Source organism: Puma concolor, chromosome B1, assembly GCF_028749965.1.
Source record: "Puma concolor isolate L17-30 chromosome B1, mPumCon1.1.hap2, whole genome shotgun sequence".
Taxonomy (NCBI): Eukaryota; Metazoa; Chordata; class Mammalia; order Carnivora; family Felidae; genus Puma; species Puma concolor.
This window is the reverse complement of record NC_141670.1, coordinates 162,817,497-162,831,915: the sequence shown is the minus strand read 5'-3', so window position 1 is coordinate 162,831,915 and position 14,419 is coordinate 162,817,497. Positions and strand designations below refer to the sequence as shown.

At 36.0% G+C, this 14,419-nt stretch overlaps 1 protein-coding gene and 1 long non-coding RNA gene across 3 annotated transcripts in view; one reads left to right on the top strand and one right to left on the bottom strand.

Moving 5' to 3' along the window:
* The window catches only part of LOC147581988 (uncharacterized), a 55,175-nt gene that overhangs the window by 14,844 nt on the left and 25,912 nt on the right, over positions 1 to 14,419 (top strand). The gene's annotated exons all lie outside the window — the stretch shown is intronic.
* PDCL2 (phosducin like 2) overlaps positions 1 to 14,419 on the bottom strand; it is a 36,279-nt gene that overhangs the window by 7,569 nt on the left and 14,291 nt on the right. Inside the window, exon 4 of the mRNA XM_025922032.2 lies at positions 2,785 to 2,928. Within this exon, the coding sequence (XP_025777817.1) occupies positions 2,785 to 2,928 (144 nt within the window). The remainder of the gene's footprint in view (positions 1 to 2,784; positions 2,929 to 14,419) is intronic.

Sequence of the window (14,419 nt, the reverse complement as noted above, 5' to 3'; positions counted from 1 at the left end):
CACTTAAAATATTATTTTAAGGGGCGCCTGGGTGGTTCAGTCAGTTGAGTGCTAGACTTCGGCTCAGGTCATGGTCTCACAGTTCGTGGGTTCAAGCCCTGCGTCAGGCTCTGTGCTGACAGCCTGGAGCCAGCTTCAGATTCTGTGTCTCCCTCTCCCTCTCTTCCCCTTCTCAGCTCGCTCTCTCTCTCTCTCAAAAATAAATAAATGTTACAAAAATTTTTTTTAATATTATTTTAATAAGATGCTTATCCTTTGAGTCCATCAAAGTTATATGATAGTTTGAAACAGCCTAGCTGAAACTATAACACATCAATCTCTTGCATGAATTTTTAAAAATTATCTGTGAAATTTAATTAATGTATCCAGAAATAACTGTTAAAGTAAATAATTTTATGCCATGGTATGGGCATTCAGAACCAACATCTATTCTGGGTCTCAGAAAAGATATTTAGTAAGCTATTTGTATATAACACTTCTCACGCACAGATCCCATTATTGTAAATGTCCATGTTTCTCATATTTATGTGTGAGAAATCAAAATCAGATAAGTAGTACAAAATCAGATAATGCGAAAGATTCTTTTTAAGGCCTTAAACTACTCAAAAATTAATTACCAAGCATTTTAGTTACAATAACAGTCATTTCTTCTTTTATGGAGCCTGGTGTCCTCTTAAAATTCGTGTGAGGAACTGGTGAGCTGGTAAACAGCAGGGCCCTAATCTGCATAAATTGCTCTGTACAGAGTTTCTCTGAGGACCTGGAGAAAAATATCTTTTATTCAGAGAATGGATGAAAACAATGAGGGCAATTGGCATCACCTATGTTCCTGGACTGGCTTGGCACCCAGGCAGAGTTGCTGGGACCTAACTCTAGAGAGATTTGTGGAACTCTGGGAGCTTGCAGGATCTCTGTGACACAGAGTTGGGGAATGGGCCACTCTACCCAATTATCATATACCAGGCTGGTAAGGCCTGGGGACACTTGGGTTAAACTTAGTACAAGTAGGCACTATAAATTAACTGCTTGGGGAGTAGAGGTGAGTACGAGGGAATTGTTCTATTAAAAGAGACTTCAGGGGCGCCTGGGTGGCTCAGTCGGTTAGGCGGCTGACTTCGGCTCAGGTCATGATCTCGCGGTCCGTGAGTTCTAGCCCCACGTCGGGTTCTGTGCTGACAGCTCAGAGCCTGGAGCCTGCTTTGGATTCTGTGTCTCCCTCTCTCTGACCCTCCCCTGTTCATGCTCTGTCTCTCCCTGTCTCAAAAATAAAATAAAACGTTAAAAAAAATTTTTTTTAAAGAGACTTCAGAGACATGATATATCCAAATGTACTGCATGATCCTTAACTGGATCCTTTGTCAATTATTATTAATTTTGGAATTATAACTAATTTTGTTAGGTGAGAAAACAGTATTGTGGTCATATAGAGAAATGCCCTTATATTTTGAAGATGCATGCTGAAGTACTCAGGAGTAAAGCTTCACGCTGTGTGTAATTTAGTTTGAAATGATCCTGCAGATAGGTACACAGGCACATACCCACATACAGACAAAAAGATACAAAAATGGCAAAATGTTCATTTTCAAATCTACCTGGCTGGCATTTAGGGTATTCATTTTATCATTCTTTCTACTTTTCAGCATGTTTGAAATTTTCTGTAATAAGCTAACAAAAAAATAACTGCCAGAGAATGTCATTTTTCTTTTTCTTTCTTCCTTTCTTTCTTTCTTTCTTTCTTTTCTTTCTTTCTTTCTTTTTTCTTTTTCTGAGAGAAAGTGTGCATGCATGGAGGAGGGGCAGAGAGAGAGGGAGAGAGAGAGAATCTTAAGCAGGCTCCATGCTCAATGTGGAGCTGGACGGGGGGGTGCTTGACATGGGACTCAATCCCATGACCATGAGGTCATGAATTGAACCAAAATCAAGAGTTGGATGCTTAACTGACTGAGCCACCCAAATGCCCCTCTTTTTTTTCTTTTTAATTCATTTACTTATTTAAATAGTTTCCATACCCACTGTGGGACTCAAACTCACAACTCCGGAGATCAAGAGTTACATGTTCTTCTAACTGAGCCAGCCAGGTGCCCTGAAAGAGTGTTATTCTTTTAAGAAGTGCCACAAATTCTTTAAATGAGACATGAAAACATATTAAAATATCTAATTTAATCCCTGAAGCCAATTACTCCATTTGTATATTAAGTACACATTAAAAAGGAAGCCACAAGGCCCAAGGTGGAGTCACTTGCCCCCAAGACAGCAAACAAATACTTATTGCAGTTTCGACCTCTCCAGAAGTGGAATTTAATCAATCTGGAATTTTCTGGTTAATACCAAATGAGGTAATCTGTTACATGGGCTCTCCATTCCCCAAAGGAAGATGAGGTGATCCATCTAATAAGAACACCCCTGTATTCCCCCTAAGAGAAACAATCCTTCCTTTTCTTTTACTAATAACTTCCTGTCCACCCTCCTTCCTATAAAAGCCTTCCATTTTGTACAACTCTTTGGAGCTCCCCTCTACATTTGTTCTAGATAGGATGCTGCCTGATTCATTAATTGTTTAATGAAGTCAATTAGATCTTCAATTTTACTTGATTTTTACCTGAATTTTGTTTTTTAACATTATGTGTATATATATATACATACATACATATATATATATATACACATACATATATATGTGTATATACATATGTATAATTTTTCTTTTCTTGAGCCTCAAAACCAGACATAAATATCTTAAAACATTAGTATACTAACATTTTACAGAAATACTATAGTAATTACCTTGATCTGTATAAATGAATTATAACTGACACATCTTTTTCTGCATTTGTGACTTCATTCACATATTGATTTCCAGAAATTTCTCTTAATTCCCCAAATTTTTGTTTTACCTTAAGAGCTTTCCATTCCTGTAACCGCTTTTCTCTAATTAAAAAAATAAAATGAAATTACATAAGAAAATTGTTATAGTCTTCAGGTCATTCCTATACACAGAAACAATTTAGGGCGATGAATGTCATGCTAGTACATATCAAACACTTTAAAGAATGTTAGAATAACTATTAATGCTCTTATAATTCCAATTCCTCTTTTCATATGGGTATTTGTGTTATGAATATTGCAAAGAGGAGTTAGCTATTGACTTTTAAATTTATTTTTATTTAAGGCTAGGTCTTAATCATAGCTATAGAGGGCATTGAGCCAACAAATTCTCATACATACACAGGTTAAATACTAAGGAAGCATATACTTAATAATAATAGCTAACATTTACTGAGTGCTTACTATGTTGCCAGGCACTGTTTTAAGTGCACTACATTAACTAATTTAACTTTATCAAGTTAGTACTATTCTCACCCTGTTTACATGCTCTTAACTATCATGCTGAGCTGAACTTCGGTCCAAAGCCTTTGCGAACATGTGTAATTACTTGTTATAACTTTATTGCAGGTAAAGAGGTGGTAGAGAAGGGTGATCACTCTAAGACTAAACTGGGTTTAAATGCCAACTCCTACTTATGAGCAGCATAAGCTCAGGCAAGTTATTTAATCACTCTAAGCTTCAGTTCTGCAACTGCAAATGGGAATGATATTAATACTTATTTACACAGGATTGTTGGGGATTAAATGAGATAACATATGTAGATTTCTTAGGATGGTGCCTAGCACACAATGAGTATTCAATAAATACCCATAGAGGACCTTGAAACTAGTTATTCACCCATAGAGGACCTTGAAACTTTGTTTAAAAACTTTCTCAAAATTTGCATGTTTTGATTTAGTTGTGGAACACTTGGATCCAGAGTTTCCAACACACCTACAAGTTTCTTAAAGGTTACTGATTCCATACCTCTAAGTTATCTGGGAGTACACACTCCTTTCTTTCTCTGTGTATCAACTAGATTTTCTTATTTTCTGTATAATGAAAAAAAATTTTTTTTAAGTAATCTCCATGTCCAACATGGAGCTTGAACTCACAACTCCAAGATCAAGAGTCACATCCTGTACTGATTGAGCCCACCAGGCCCTTTATTTTCTTATTTTCTGTATTGATGCTCTGGCATCTGCGACCTTGCTGATCCTGGAGAGACTGCCTCTCCCAGGGCTAGGTAATTTCTAAAGATAGCAAATACTCACTGCAGAGCACATTTCTTAAAAGCAAACCAACTAATTCAGAGCCCAGTCCTTCAACCACCTCCTTTATTGGCCTGAGGCACTATTCCTATTCCCTAATCTTTCCTGGCCCAGGAATCAGACAACTAGAGGCAGCCTCTACAGCCCAGAGCCTGCCAAAATTATTCAACTAGCCAATCCTACACCTGCTCACCCTGCTTAGTTTACCTTTCCCACAGAAATCACAATGAAGAGTTATGTCCATACTATCCCCTCACTCCTTCTGCCTCTTTTTTTTTTTTTTTTTTTTTTTTTTTAATTTTTTTTTTTTTTTCAACGTTTATTTATTTTTGGGACAGAGAGACAGAGCATGAACGGGGGAGGGGCAGAGAGAGAGGGAGACACAGAATCGGAAACAGGCTCCAGGCTCTGAGCCATCAGCCCAGAGCCCGACGCGGGGCTCCAACTCACGGAACGCGAGATCGTGACCTGGCTGAAATCGGACGCTTAACCGACTGCGCCACCCAGGCGCCCCTCCTTCTGCCTCTTAACCAACTCTGATGCTTCCCTGTATGGCCCTGCATTGTAGGGCATGCCCACTACTCTTGAGAACTGAGTAATAAACTATCTTCACCATGGCAATTATCTCCTGTTCTGTTGGCATGGCCAAACCTAAATCCTGGGTATATTTTAGAACATTCTGTCTTTATTGCATGTGTTAGAACCATATCAGGTAAAACCACTCACTTTACATAACAAGTAAATCAAGCAAAATGAAGCCTAGAGAAGAATGCCAAGAACAGGAATTCAAATCTAGGGCCTTCTCACAACTTTCAAACTGAAATCCTTCAATTTTCCCTGTACTGGCTCAGACATTCAGAACTTACAGTTACTCCAAAAATCTTTTGGGAGCCCAGTTTTGTTTGCACTATTTAGCATCACTATCATTAACTTCCCTCAATTTGATCTCACTGGCTTATATCTGCCAAAAATTTCAGAAAGTTTTTGTTCCAGTGATGGCACCATGCCCTACTTAATGGTGTGACTATCTTCCTCCTCTACTTCTGCACCTTCTCCTCCTCATTTTTCTTTGCAATTCAGTAGAATTAAACACCTGGGTTGGTTTTGCCATCAGAAAGGGATATAGTGTTCAACGGCCTCATTTTTCTTTCTCCTTTCTTCTTTTTCTTTTCTTTTCTTTCTTCTTCCTTCCTTCTCTTTTCTTTTCTTTTCTTTTCTTTTCTTTCTTTGTTTCTTTCTTTCTTTCCAATGGCCTGCATTTTTCACCTAACAATTATCAGTTGGGATTTACTCACAAAAACAGAAAGCAGCAGAAAGCTTAATCTGGGGGATTAAGTATTTTACACACCACTCAGTATAAAGATGAAGACTCTAGGCTTGGCTACCAAGAATGACTTCCAAAACAACACTCAAAACTGGTCTGCCAAAGGAATGAATAGCTTTCCCTGCTGCAATCCAGAAACTGGGGAATCTGGAACTACTATTTCAATTGTGTTCTACTATCAACCTACACTGGGGATCAGAAAACCACTACAATTATTGCCTCTAGGGACGTACCTTCTTTGCAAAGACTAGAAGAAAATATTTGCAGAAGGTACATCTGATGAAGGAGTATTATCTAAAATATACAAAGAACCCTAAAACCTCAACAATCAGAAAACAAACAAACAACCTGATTCAAAAATGGGCCAAAGACCTAAACAAGCAACTCACCAAAAAATATATTGATGACAAATAAGCATATTAAAAGATACTCCACATCTATGTCATCAAGGAAATGCAAATTGAAACAACAGAGAACAACATATCTATTAAAATGGCCAAAATCTACAACACTGACACCAAATGATTGAGAGGATGTGGAGCAACAGGAACTCTCATTCATTGCTGGTTGGAATACAAAACGGTCACCTTTTGGAAGATGGTTTGGAAGTTTCTTATATAATTAAACAAACTCTTACCATACGATCCTGCTATCATTCTCCTTGGTATTTACCCAAAGGAGTGAAAACTATGTCTACACAAAAACCTACACGTGGGTGTTTATAGCAGCTTTAAAATAATTTATCATAGCCCAAACTTGGAAGTAACTCAGATATCCTTAAGTGAATGGGTAAACTGTGGTGTATCCAGATAATGTAGTATTATTCAGTGCTAAAAAGAAATGAGCTCTCAAGCCATGAAAAGACATGGAAGAAACTTAAATGCATATTACAAGTGAAAGAAGCCAATCTGGGAAGGCTACAAACTATGACCCCAACTATATGACAATCTGGAAAGGCAAGGTATGGAGACAATAAAAAAATCAGCAGTTGCCAGAGATTTGCAATGGGGAGGGGACAAATAGGCAGACTACAGAGAATTTTTAGGGTAGTGAAAATACTTTGTATGATGCCATAATGATGGATACATCATTATGCACTTGTCCAAACTCATAGAAAATACAACACTAAAAATGGACTGTATTGTATGAACACTGTAGACTTTGGGTGATTTTGATGTATTGATGTAGGTTCATCAATTATAGCAAATCTATCATTCTGGTGGGAGATGTTGATAATGCTGGAGACTATGCATTTGCTGGGGCAGGGGGTATATTGGAATCTCTATACCTTCCACTCATTTTGCTGTGAATGTAAAACTGCTTTTACAATTCTTAAAATTTTTGTTTTGTTTTGGCTTTAAATGAGGAATTTGCTTTATATCACCACTATCAGGATGACTACAGAATTTTCCCTTGTTAATAACAACTTTTGAAAGGATACAGGTTCCTTTTTCCTTAGATCCAAAGTGACAACTGAGATATGAAAATAATGTGGCACAAACTGGTGGCAATTAAACTTGGACTTTTGGTATGGAATATGCAAGTGAAAGAACTTGCACATGTAGTATCTCTCTTTCATCTCTGTGGCAGAAACTGGCTGGTCATTGGTATAGCTTTCTCTTCCAGGGCTCACAGGAAGACATTTGCCAGCTTCCTTTGTGGTTAGATTAGGCCCAGGAGACTGGATTATGTCCAGTAGATCAAGAGTGAAAGTGAAATATGCATTTCTGTGACTCACCCCTGCAATGTCCCATGCTGTCTTTCACACTGTCTCCCTAGTCCACAAGCCGGAGGGAAAGGATGCTGACATGATGTGGCCCTAATGAAAAGAGCCCAGATCCCTAGTCATCACCCAGAGAAGAGTCACTGAAGTAACTCTTCAGAGTAACAGAAGAGTCACTGAAGTTCCTGAGTAAGGAACTTTCCTGTGTGAAACCACTGTGAATTTGAAGTTGCATGTTACAGAAGCATTAATTATCTCAATAAATTCTGCTGACATAAATGATTACATTAGTAGGATTGCCATCATTGAACAATCCTTGCATTCTTTGAATAAATTCTAATTATTCACCATATATAATGATTTTAATATGCTATTTTATTTGTCAATATTGTATTTAAGATTTTTGCATCTATGTTTCAAAAGTGAGATTGGCCTAAAGCAATGTTTTCCAAGTTAAGGCATGTGGACATCCTGTACGAGAATCACTTAGGTATAGCAGGTTCCAAAGATTGACATATTCCTGAGATCCCAACCCAAATTTACTGATTATTACCTCTTCATTCTGATCTCAGGAATGTGTATTTTACACTATATTATGGACAGTTATCAAAATATACAAAGGTAAAGAGACCCCAGATGCATGCATCTTCCATCAATTATTTCTATTCATGGCCAATCTCTACATCTTACATCTCTACATCTTACATCTTTACCCCTGTTAACTTCCCATCTCACGGGCTATTCTGAAGCAAATATAAGACATCATGTAATTTCATCTGTAAATATTTCATTATGTATCTCCAAAAGATGAGGATACTTTAAAAAAATTAATTCACATAGCACAATCACACCTAAAACAATAATTCCTTAATATAGTTATATAATGTTCAAATAATCCTATTCTAAAATACATAAAATATACATAAAATTTACCATGTTAACCATGTAAGTGTTCAACGGCATTGAGTATTGTCTCCATTTTTTAAAGTTTGTTTACTCAAATGAGGATCCAAATTAGATTTATACATATGGTTATTATATCTCTTAAATCTAATTTAATCCAGATTCTTTCCATCTACTTTTCCCCCCTGGCAATTTCTTTATCAAAGGAACCTGGCTTGTTTGTCCAAGGTTTCCCACAGTCTGAATTTTGCTAGTTGCATCGTCATAAGGTCGATTCACATGAGAAATATAAATTTTTCTTAACAATGTTGGGTGGTTATTTTGACCAACCAACCTGAGTCATGAGTTTTATTTCCTTTCTGTATGAACCTTGTCTGATTGTGACAATCAGTGTTATATTATCAATAAATATAACCATGTTTTATGCAACAAATTAGTAAACTCTCCATCTTTATAAAAATATAGAGATTATCTGTGCCTTGAAAGTAGAGAAAAATCAGCTAGAGAACAAATTTTAGGAATCCGTTTATCTTCTCACTAATGTTTTTCCATCTCTTATTGAGTCAATTTTGGAAATTTATATTTTCATCAAAAAATAATATTTTTAAATGATGCAAATGACCATATATCAAATATTCTCCTGGCCTGGCTTCTTTCATTTAGTATAATGCTTTTGAATTTTACCAAAGTTACTATGTGTATCACTAGTTTGCTTTCTATTCCTACAGAGTAGTATTCCATTATGTGAATACACTACAATTTGTTTATTCACTCACTTCACATGTATTCATCGCGTCAATGGACTTTTACGTTGTTTTGTTTTTAGCTATTATGAACATTCATGTACAATTCTTTGTATTGACATAGATCTTCAATTCCCTCAGAAATGTGATTGCTGGGTTATATGTTAAATGTATATGTAACTTTGTATGAAATTGCCAAACTGCTTTCCAGAGTGGTCATATGAATATTTCAGTTCCTCCATGATCTTTACATTTTAATTGTAATATAATTCATATATAAGCATACCTTGAAGATTTTGTGAGTTCTATTCCAGACCATTGCAATAAAGTGAAACTCACGATAAAGTGAGTCAAGTGGATTTTCTGGTTTCCCAGCGTGTATAAAAGTTATGTTTACACTATGATGTGGTCCATTAAGAGCACAATATCGTTATGTCTAAAAAATGTACATACCTTCACAAAATAAAAATAAATAGCAAATAAACACATTATTCCTTTAAAAAATGCTAACCATCATCTGAGCTTTCAGAGAGTCATAATCACTGATGACAGATTACCATGACAAATATAATAATAATAAAAAAGCTTGAAATATTGTGAGAATACCAAAATGTGACAATCATGAAGTGAGCAAATGCGGTAGAAAAATGGCACCAATAGACTTGCTCAAGGCAGGGCTGCCACAAGCTTCCAATGCATAAAAAAGACAGTATCTGCAAAGTGCAATAAAGTGAAGTGCAATAAAGTGAGGCATGCATGTATAATAAAATTCAACTATAAAAAAATATGGGACGCCTGGGTGGCTCAGTTGGTTAAACATTCCACTCTTGATTTCGGCTCAGGTCATGAACTCACAGTCATGAGATTGAGTCCCACGCCAGGGTCCGTGCTGGGCACAGGGCCTGCTTAAGATCCTCTCTTCCCCTCTCTCGGCCCGTCCCTGACTCACTCTCTAAATAAATAAATAAATAAATAAATAAAGTAAAAAGAAAATGAAAAACAAAATCCAACTATTTGAAGTGTACAATTCAGTCATTTTTAAAACATTCACAAAGTTATGCATCCATTACCACTATTTAATCCTAGAATATTTTTATTCCTCCAAAGTTATTCCTTATTCCCCCATCTGCACTTATTCCCATCACAGGCCATGGTAATTAATAATTTCTGTCTCTATGAATTTTCCTATCCTGGACATTTAAGTGGGATCATATAAAATATGGCCTTCTGTTACTGGCTTCTTTCACTTAGCATAATATTTTAAAGGCTCAATTGTATTGTATCATATATCAGTACCACATTTCTTTAAATGGCTGGTAATATTCCATTGTCTGATATACTATAATTTGTTTATCCTCTCCCCAGTTGACAGATATTCACATTTTGTACTTTTTGGCTGTTTTGAATAGTGCTATGAACATTCATATACATATTTTATGTTTTCAGTTTTCTTGGATATATACACATCCAAGTGGAATTGTGAATCATATGGTAATTCTATATTTAACATCTGAGGAAATTCCAGACTGTTTTTCAAAGCAGTGCACCATTTTACATTCCCACTAGCAACGTACGAGGGTTCCAATTTCTCCACATGCTCACCAACTTTTATCGTCTGTCTTCTTTACTATAACCACCCTAGTGGGAAAGAAATGGAATCTCATGTTTTTGATTTGCATTTTCCTAATGACTAAGTTGATCATCTTTTCATGTACTTACTTTCCATTTGTATACCTGCATTGGAGAAATGTCTATTCAAGTCCTTTGCATGTTTTTAAATTGAGCTGTCTTTTGTTGCTGAGTTTTAGGAATTCTTTATATATTCTGGTTAGTAATCCTACATGATATATTTATACATATAATTTGCAAATATTTTCTCCCATTCTGTGGGTTATTTTTTCATTCTCTTGATAGTGTCCTTTGTACAAAAGTGTAAAATTTTGAGAAAGTCCAGTTTATCTATTTTTTCTTTTGTTGCTGTGCTTTTGGTGTCATATCCAAGAAATCATTGCCAAATCCAATGTCATGGATGTTTCCCCTTATGTTTTCCCCATAAGTTTTAGTTCTTATATTTAGGTCTTTGATCCATTTTCTGTTATTTGTTGTTTATGATATGAGGTAGGAGTCCAACTTATTCTTCTCCATGTAGAAATCTAGTTTTCCCAGTGCCATTTGTTGAAAAGATTCAATGGTCTTGACACCTTGTTGAAAATCATTTGAATATATATGTGAGGGTTTCTTTCTGGGCTCTCTATCCTATTCTAGCGATCTGTATGTCTCTTCTTATGTCACTACTACATTGTTTTGATTACTGTCACTTTGTAGTAAGTTTCAAAATCTGGAAGTATGAGTCCTCCAATTTTGTTCTTTCTCAAGATGTCTTTGGTTTTCAGGACATGGGTTGTGTTTCTTTGTATTCATTCTGCCAATATCTGCCTTTAATTGGAGATCAATTAATTTAAAATCCATTTACATTTAAACTACGTAATGTAAGTGTCTGACATGAAGTTTTTTGATTGTACTGTAAGTGCCTGACGTTGAGCTTTTGGTTGCTGAGGAGTCCATTTCAAAAGACATCCATCTCGAAAAACACGGTGCCAGCTGTATGACACAGCTACTAGCAAAACAACCAGATAAGGAATTAGGCTGCCCCCACCTATGAGGACCCCTCTTTCAGAAACCCCTGGGTAAACTAGACTGCTTGAATGACCAGCTTCTCCTTTCCCATGTCCTAATTCCAGCTCTTATGCACTAAATTAGCCAATAAAGAGTAAACCTGTGAAACCTAAACACCCCACCAATGGACCGTAGTAAAGGCAGAGCCCCAGCTCTGTACTCTTACTCCCTAATAATCTGGCTATGTGGCCTTTAGGCATGCCATGTAGCTTCCAGCACCTATGAGTAATAACTCTTTTTCCTCAATGGTTCCTGGTGGGGTTTTTGCTAAAGCGTATCCTACAATCATAATAAGAACCAAAGGGCTAGTCCAGCCACAAAATGTGAGTAATACAGGCCCAGATGAATGCCTCAGGCATTCCTCACCAACAATATCATTCTCAATAGGCTGGGACCAACGCGACAAAGCAATTCTTGGTAATGAAGGACTTCTGCCATTTAGCTCTTTTGTGTTTCTTATTTGCTTTTTGTCCCTCAATTCTTCCTTTGTATTTAGTTGATTTTTGTAATATGCCATTTTAATTTGCTTCTTCTTTTCCATTCTGTAATCTTTTAGTTTTTTTCTTAGCATTTACCTTAAGGATTAAAATTAGTATCTTATGATGACCTACTGTGAATAATACCAACTTAGTTTCAATACTAGACAAATGCTCCACTTGTATATACCTCCATCCCTCCTCTTTCATGCTGTCATTGTTACAAACTACATTGTTATACATTGTCCATCAACATCAACTTATAATTGTTGTTTTATGAAAAAAAATAATTGCTGTTTTATGTCTTTGCCTTTTAAATCATACAGAAAAAGACAGAGTTAAGAACCAAAAGCTGAGTGATTCTGGCTTTTATATTTGCTTACGTAGTTACCTTTATGTTACTTACTTCTTCATAAAGCTTTGAGTTACTGTCTAGTGCCTTTTAAACTTCAGCAAGAAGGACTACTTTTTTAGGGCAATTCTAGTAGTTACAAACTCACTTAGCTTAAATTAATGTCTTAATTTATCCTTCATTTGCAACATAGATTTGCCAAATGAAGAATTCTCAGTTGGTAGTTTTGTGTGCTATTGTTGTTGTTTTGTAGCAATTAAAATATATCAATTCACTGCTTTCTGGCCTCCAAGATTTCTGATGAGAAACTGACAGTTTTATTAAAGGTCCATTGTATGTGACACTTTACTTCTCTCTCATTGATTTCAAGTTTGTTTTTATCTTTTGATAGTTGATTATGATTTGTCTTTGTGTGGGTCTCTTTGAGTTGATACTACTTGGAACCCATTGAGCATCATGGATTTGGAGATTTGTGTCTTTTGTTAAATTTGGGAAGTTTTCAGACATCATTTTTTCAAATATTCTTTCTGCCCCTTTCTCTTTTCTTCTGCTGGGACTCTTATACCACATAAGTTGGCTCACTTAGTGTATCACAAGGCCAATTAGTCTCTGTTCACTTCATTCTTTTTTTCTTCTATTCCTCAGACTCCATAATTTCAATTGTCTTCTCTTCAAATTTGTTCTTTCTTCAGCTTGTTCAAATCTGATTTTTGAAGCCCTCTAGTATATATTTCATTTCAATTTTTATTGTACTTTTTAGTCTTAGAATATCTTTTTGGTTCCTTCTTACAATTTCTCTTTATTGTTATTCTCACTTTGTTCATATAATGCTTTCCTGTCTTTGTGTCGATTTCTTTTGTTCCTTTGAATTGGAAATACTTATGTTTCTTTGTATGCCTTGTAATTTGAAAACAACACTGGATTCTTATAAATGTGGTAACTCTAAAAAATCAGATCCCTACCTTCCATGATTTCTTTTTTTATTACTTTATGGTGTCTCTGTGCCAGAGATCAGTCTGAGGTAAAAGAATTAAGGTTGTCTCAGGTCTTTTCTGAGCTTTTGTCTTTCCCAAGGCTTTCTAAATTCCCTCATTTATACAGTTGTTTTGAATGTCCAAATACCAACCAACCAAACAGATGTGGCTACTTTATATCCTCTGGAGCCAGTGAAAATTGACACCATAGCAACCACTCTTTGTGCCTGTATCTCCACATTCAGAAGCAGTAATTCATAATCAGAACACAGAACCTTGATATTGAGGACAAAGTCTTTACTGTCCACTCTGGCTTTAGTAAGCTTTTTCAGTAACACAGGCTGCTGTCCAAACAGTTGCCTACCATGGGGCTGCGGGTAAGGTATGGATAGCTATTACCACACTAAGGACTGAAATCAGCCAATACTAACTACAGTTTACCAGCCAAACTTTATCTTGGAAGCTACAAGTGTTCAAATAGACTCCAGAGTTCCCAAGCTGTCACTTGAGACTGTTTCTTCTAGTACAATAATTATCTAGGTGGACAAATGGATCCCTAGAGCTTTCTATTCTGCCATCTTTCCTGATGTGAACCTAGTCTGTTGTTTTTTGAAAATGTCTCAAATTTGGGCTTCTCTGATATATTTTTATAATTAGACTGAGGATATGAAATTATTGACAAGGATACTACATAGGTAATGTGTCCTCCACAGTGCATTATATCAGGAGTTACTTGATGCCAATATATTATTGGTAATGTTAACCTTGGTCTTTTCCTAAGATGGAATCTGCCAAAAGTCTACACTGTAAACTTACTATTTCCTCTTTTATAATTACTAAATATTTGGGGGGAGATACTTTGAGATTATGAAAATATCTTGTTTCTATTTAAATTTCCCGACTCATTTCAGCATCTATCAGCAAATCTTGCCCATGGGGGATTAATTATTATTGTGGTGTTCTGATGGTGATTTTTCTATTTTCCTCAGTGTTACTTTCTCTGAATTTGTTCATGATTTCAGTTATTTATATCACAAGGGAGTCCTGGATATTTATTTTATAATCCAGTATTATGATTATTTATTTTGTTGCTCAAGTTGTTCCAACTATGA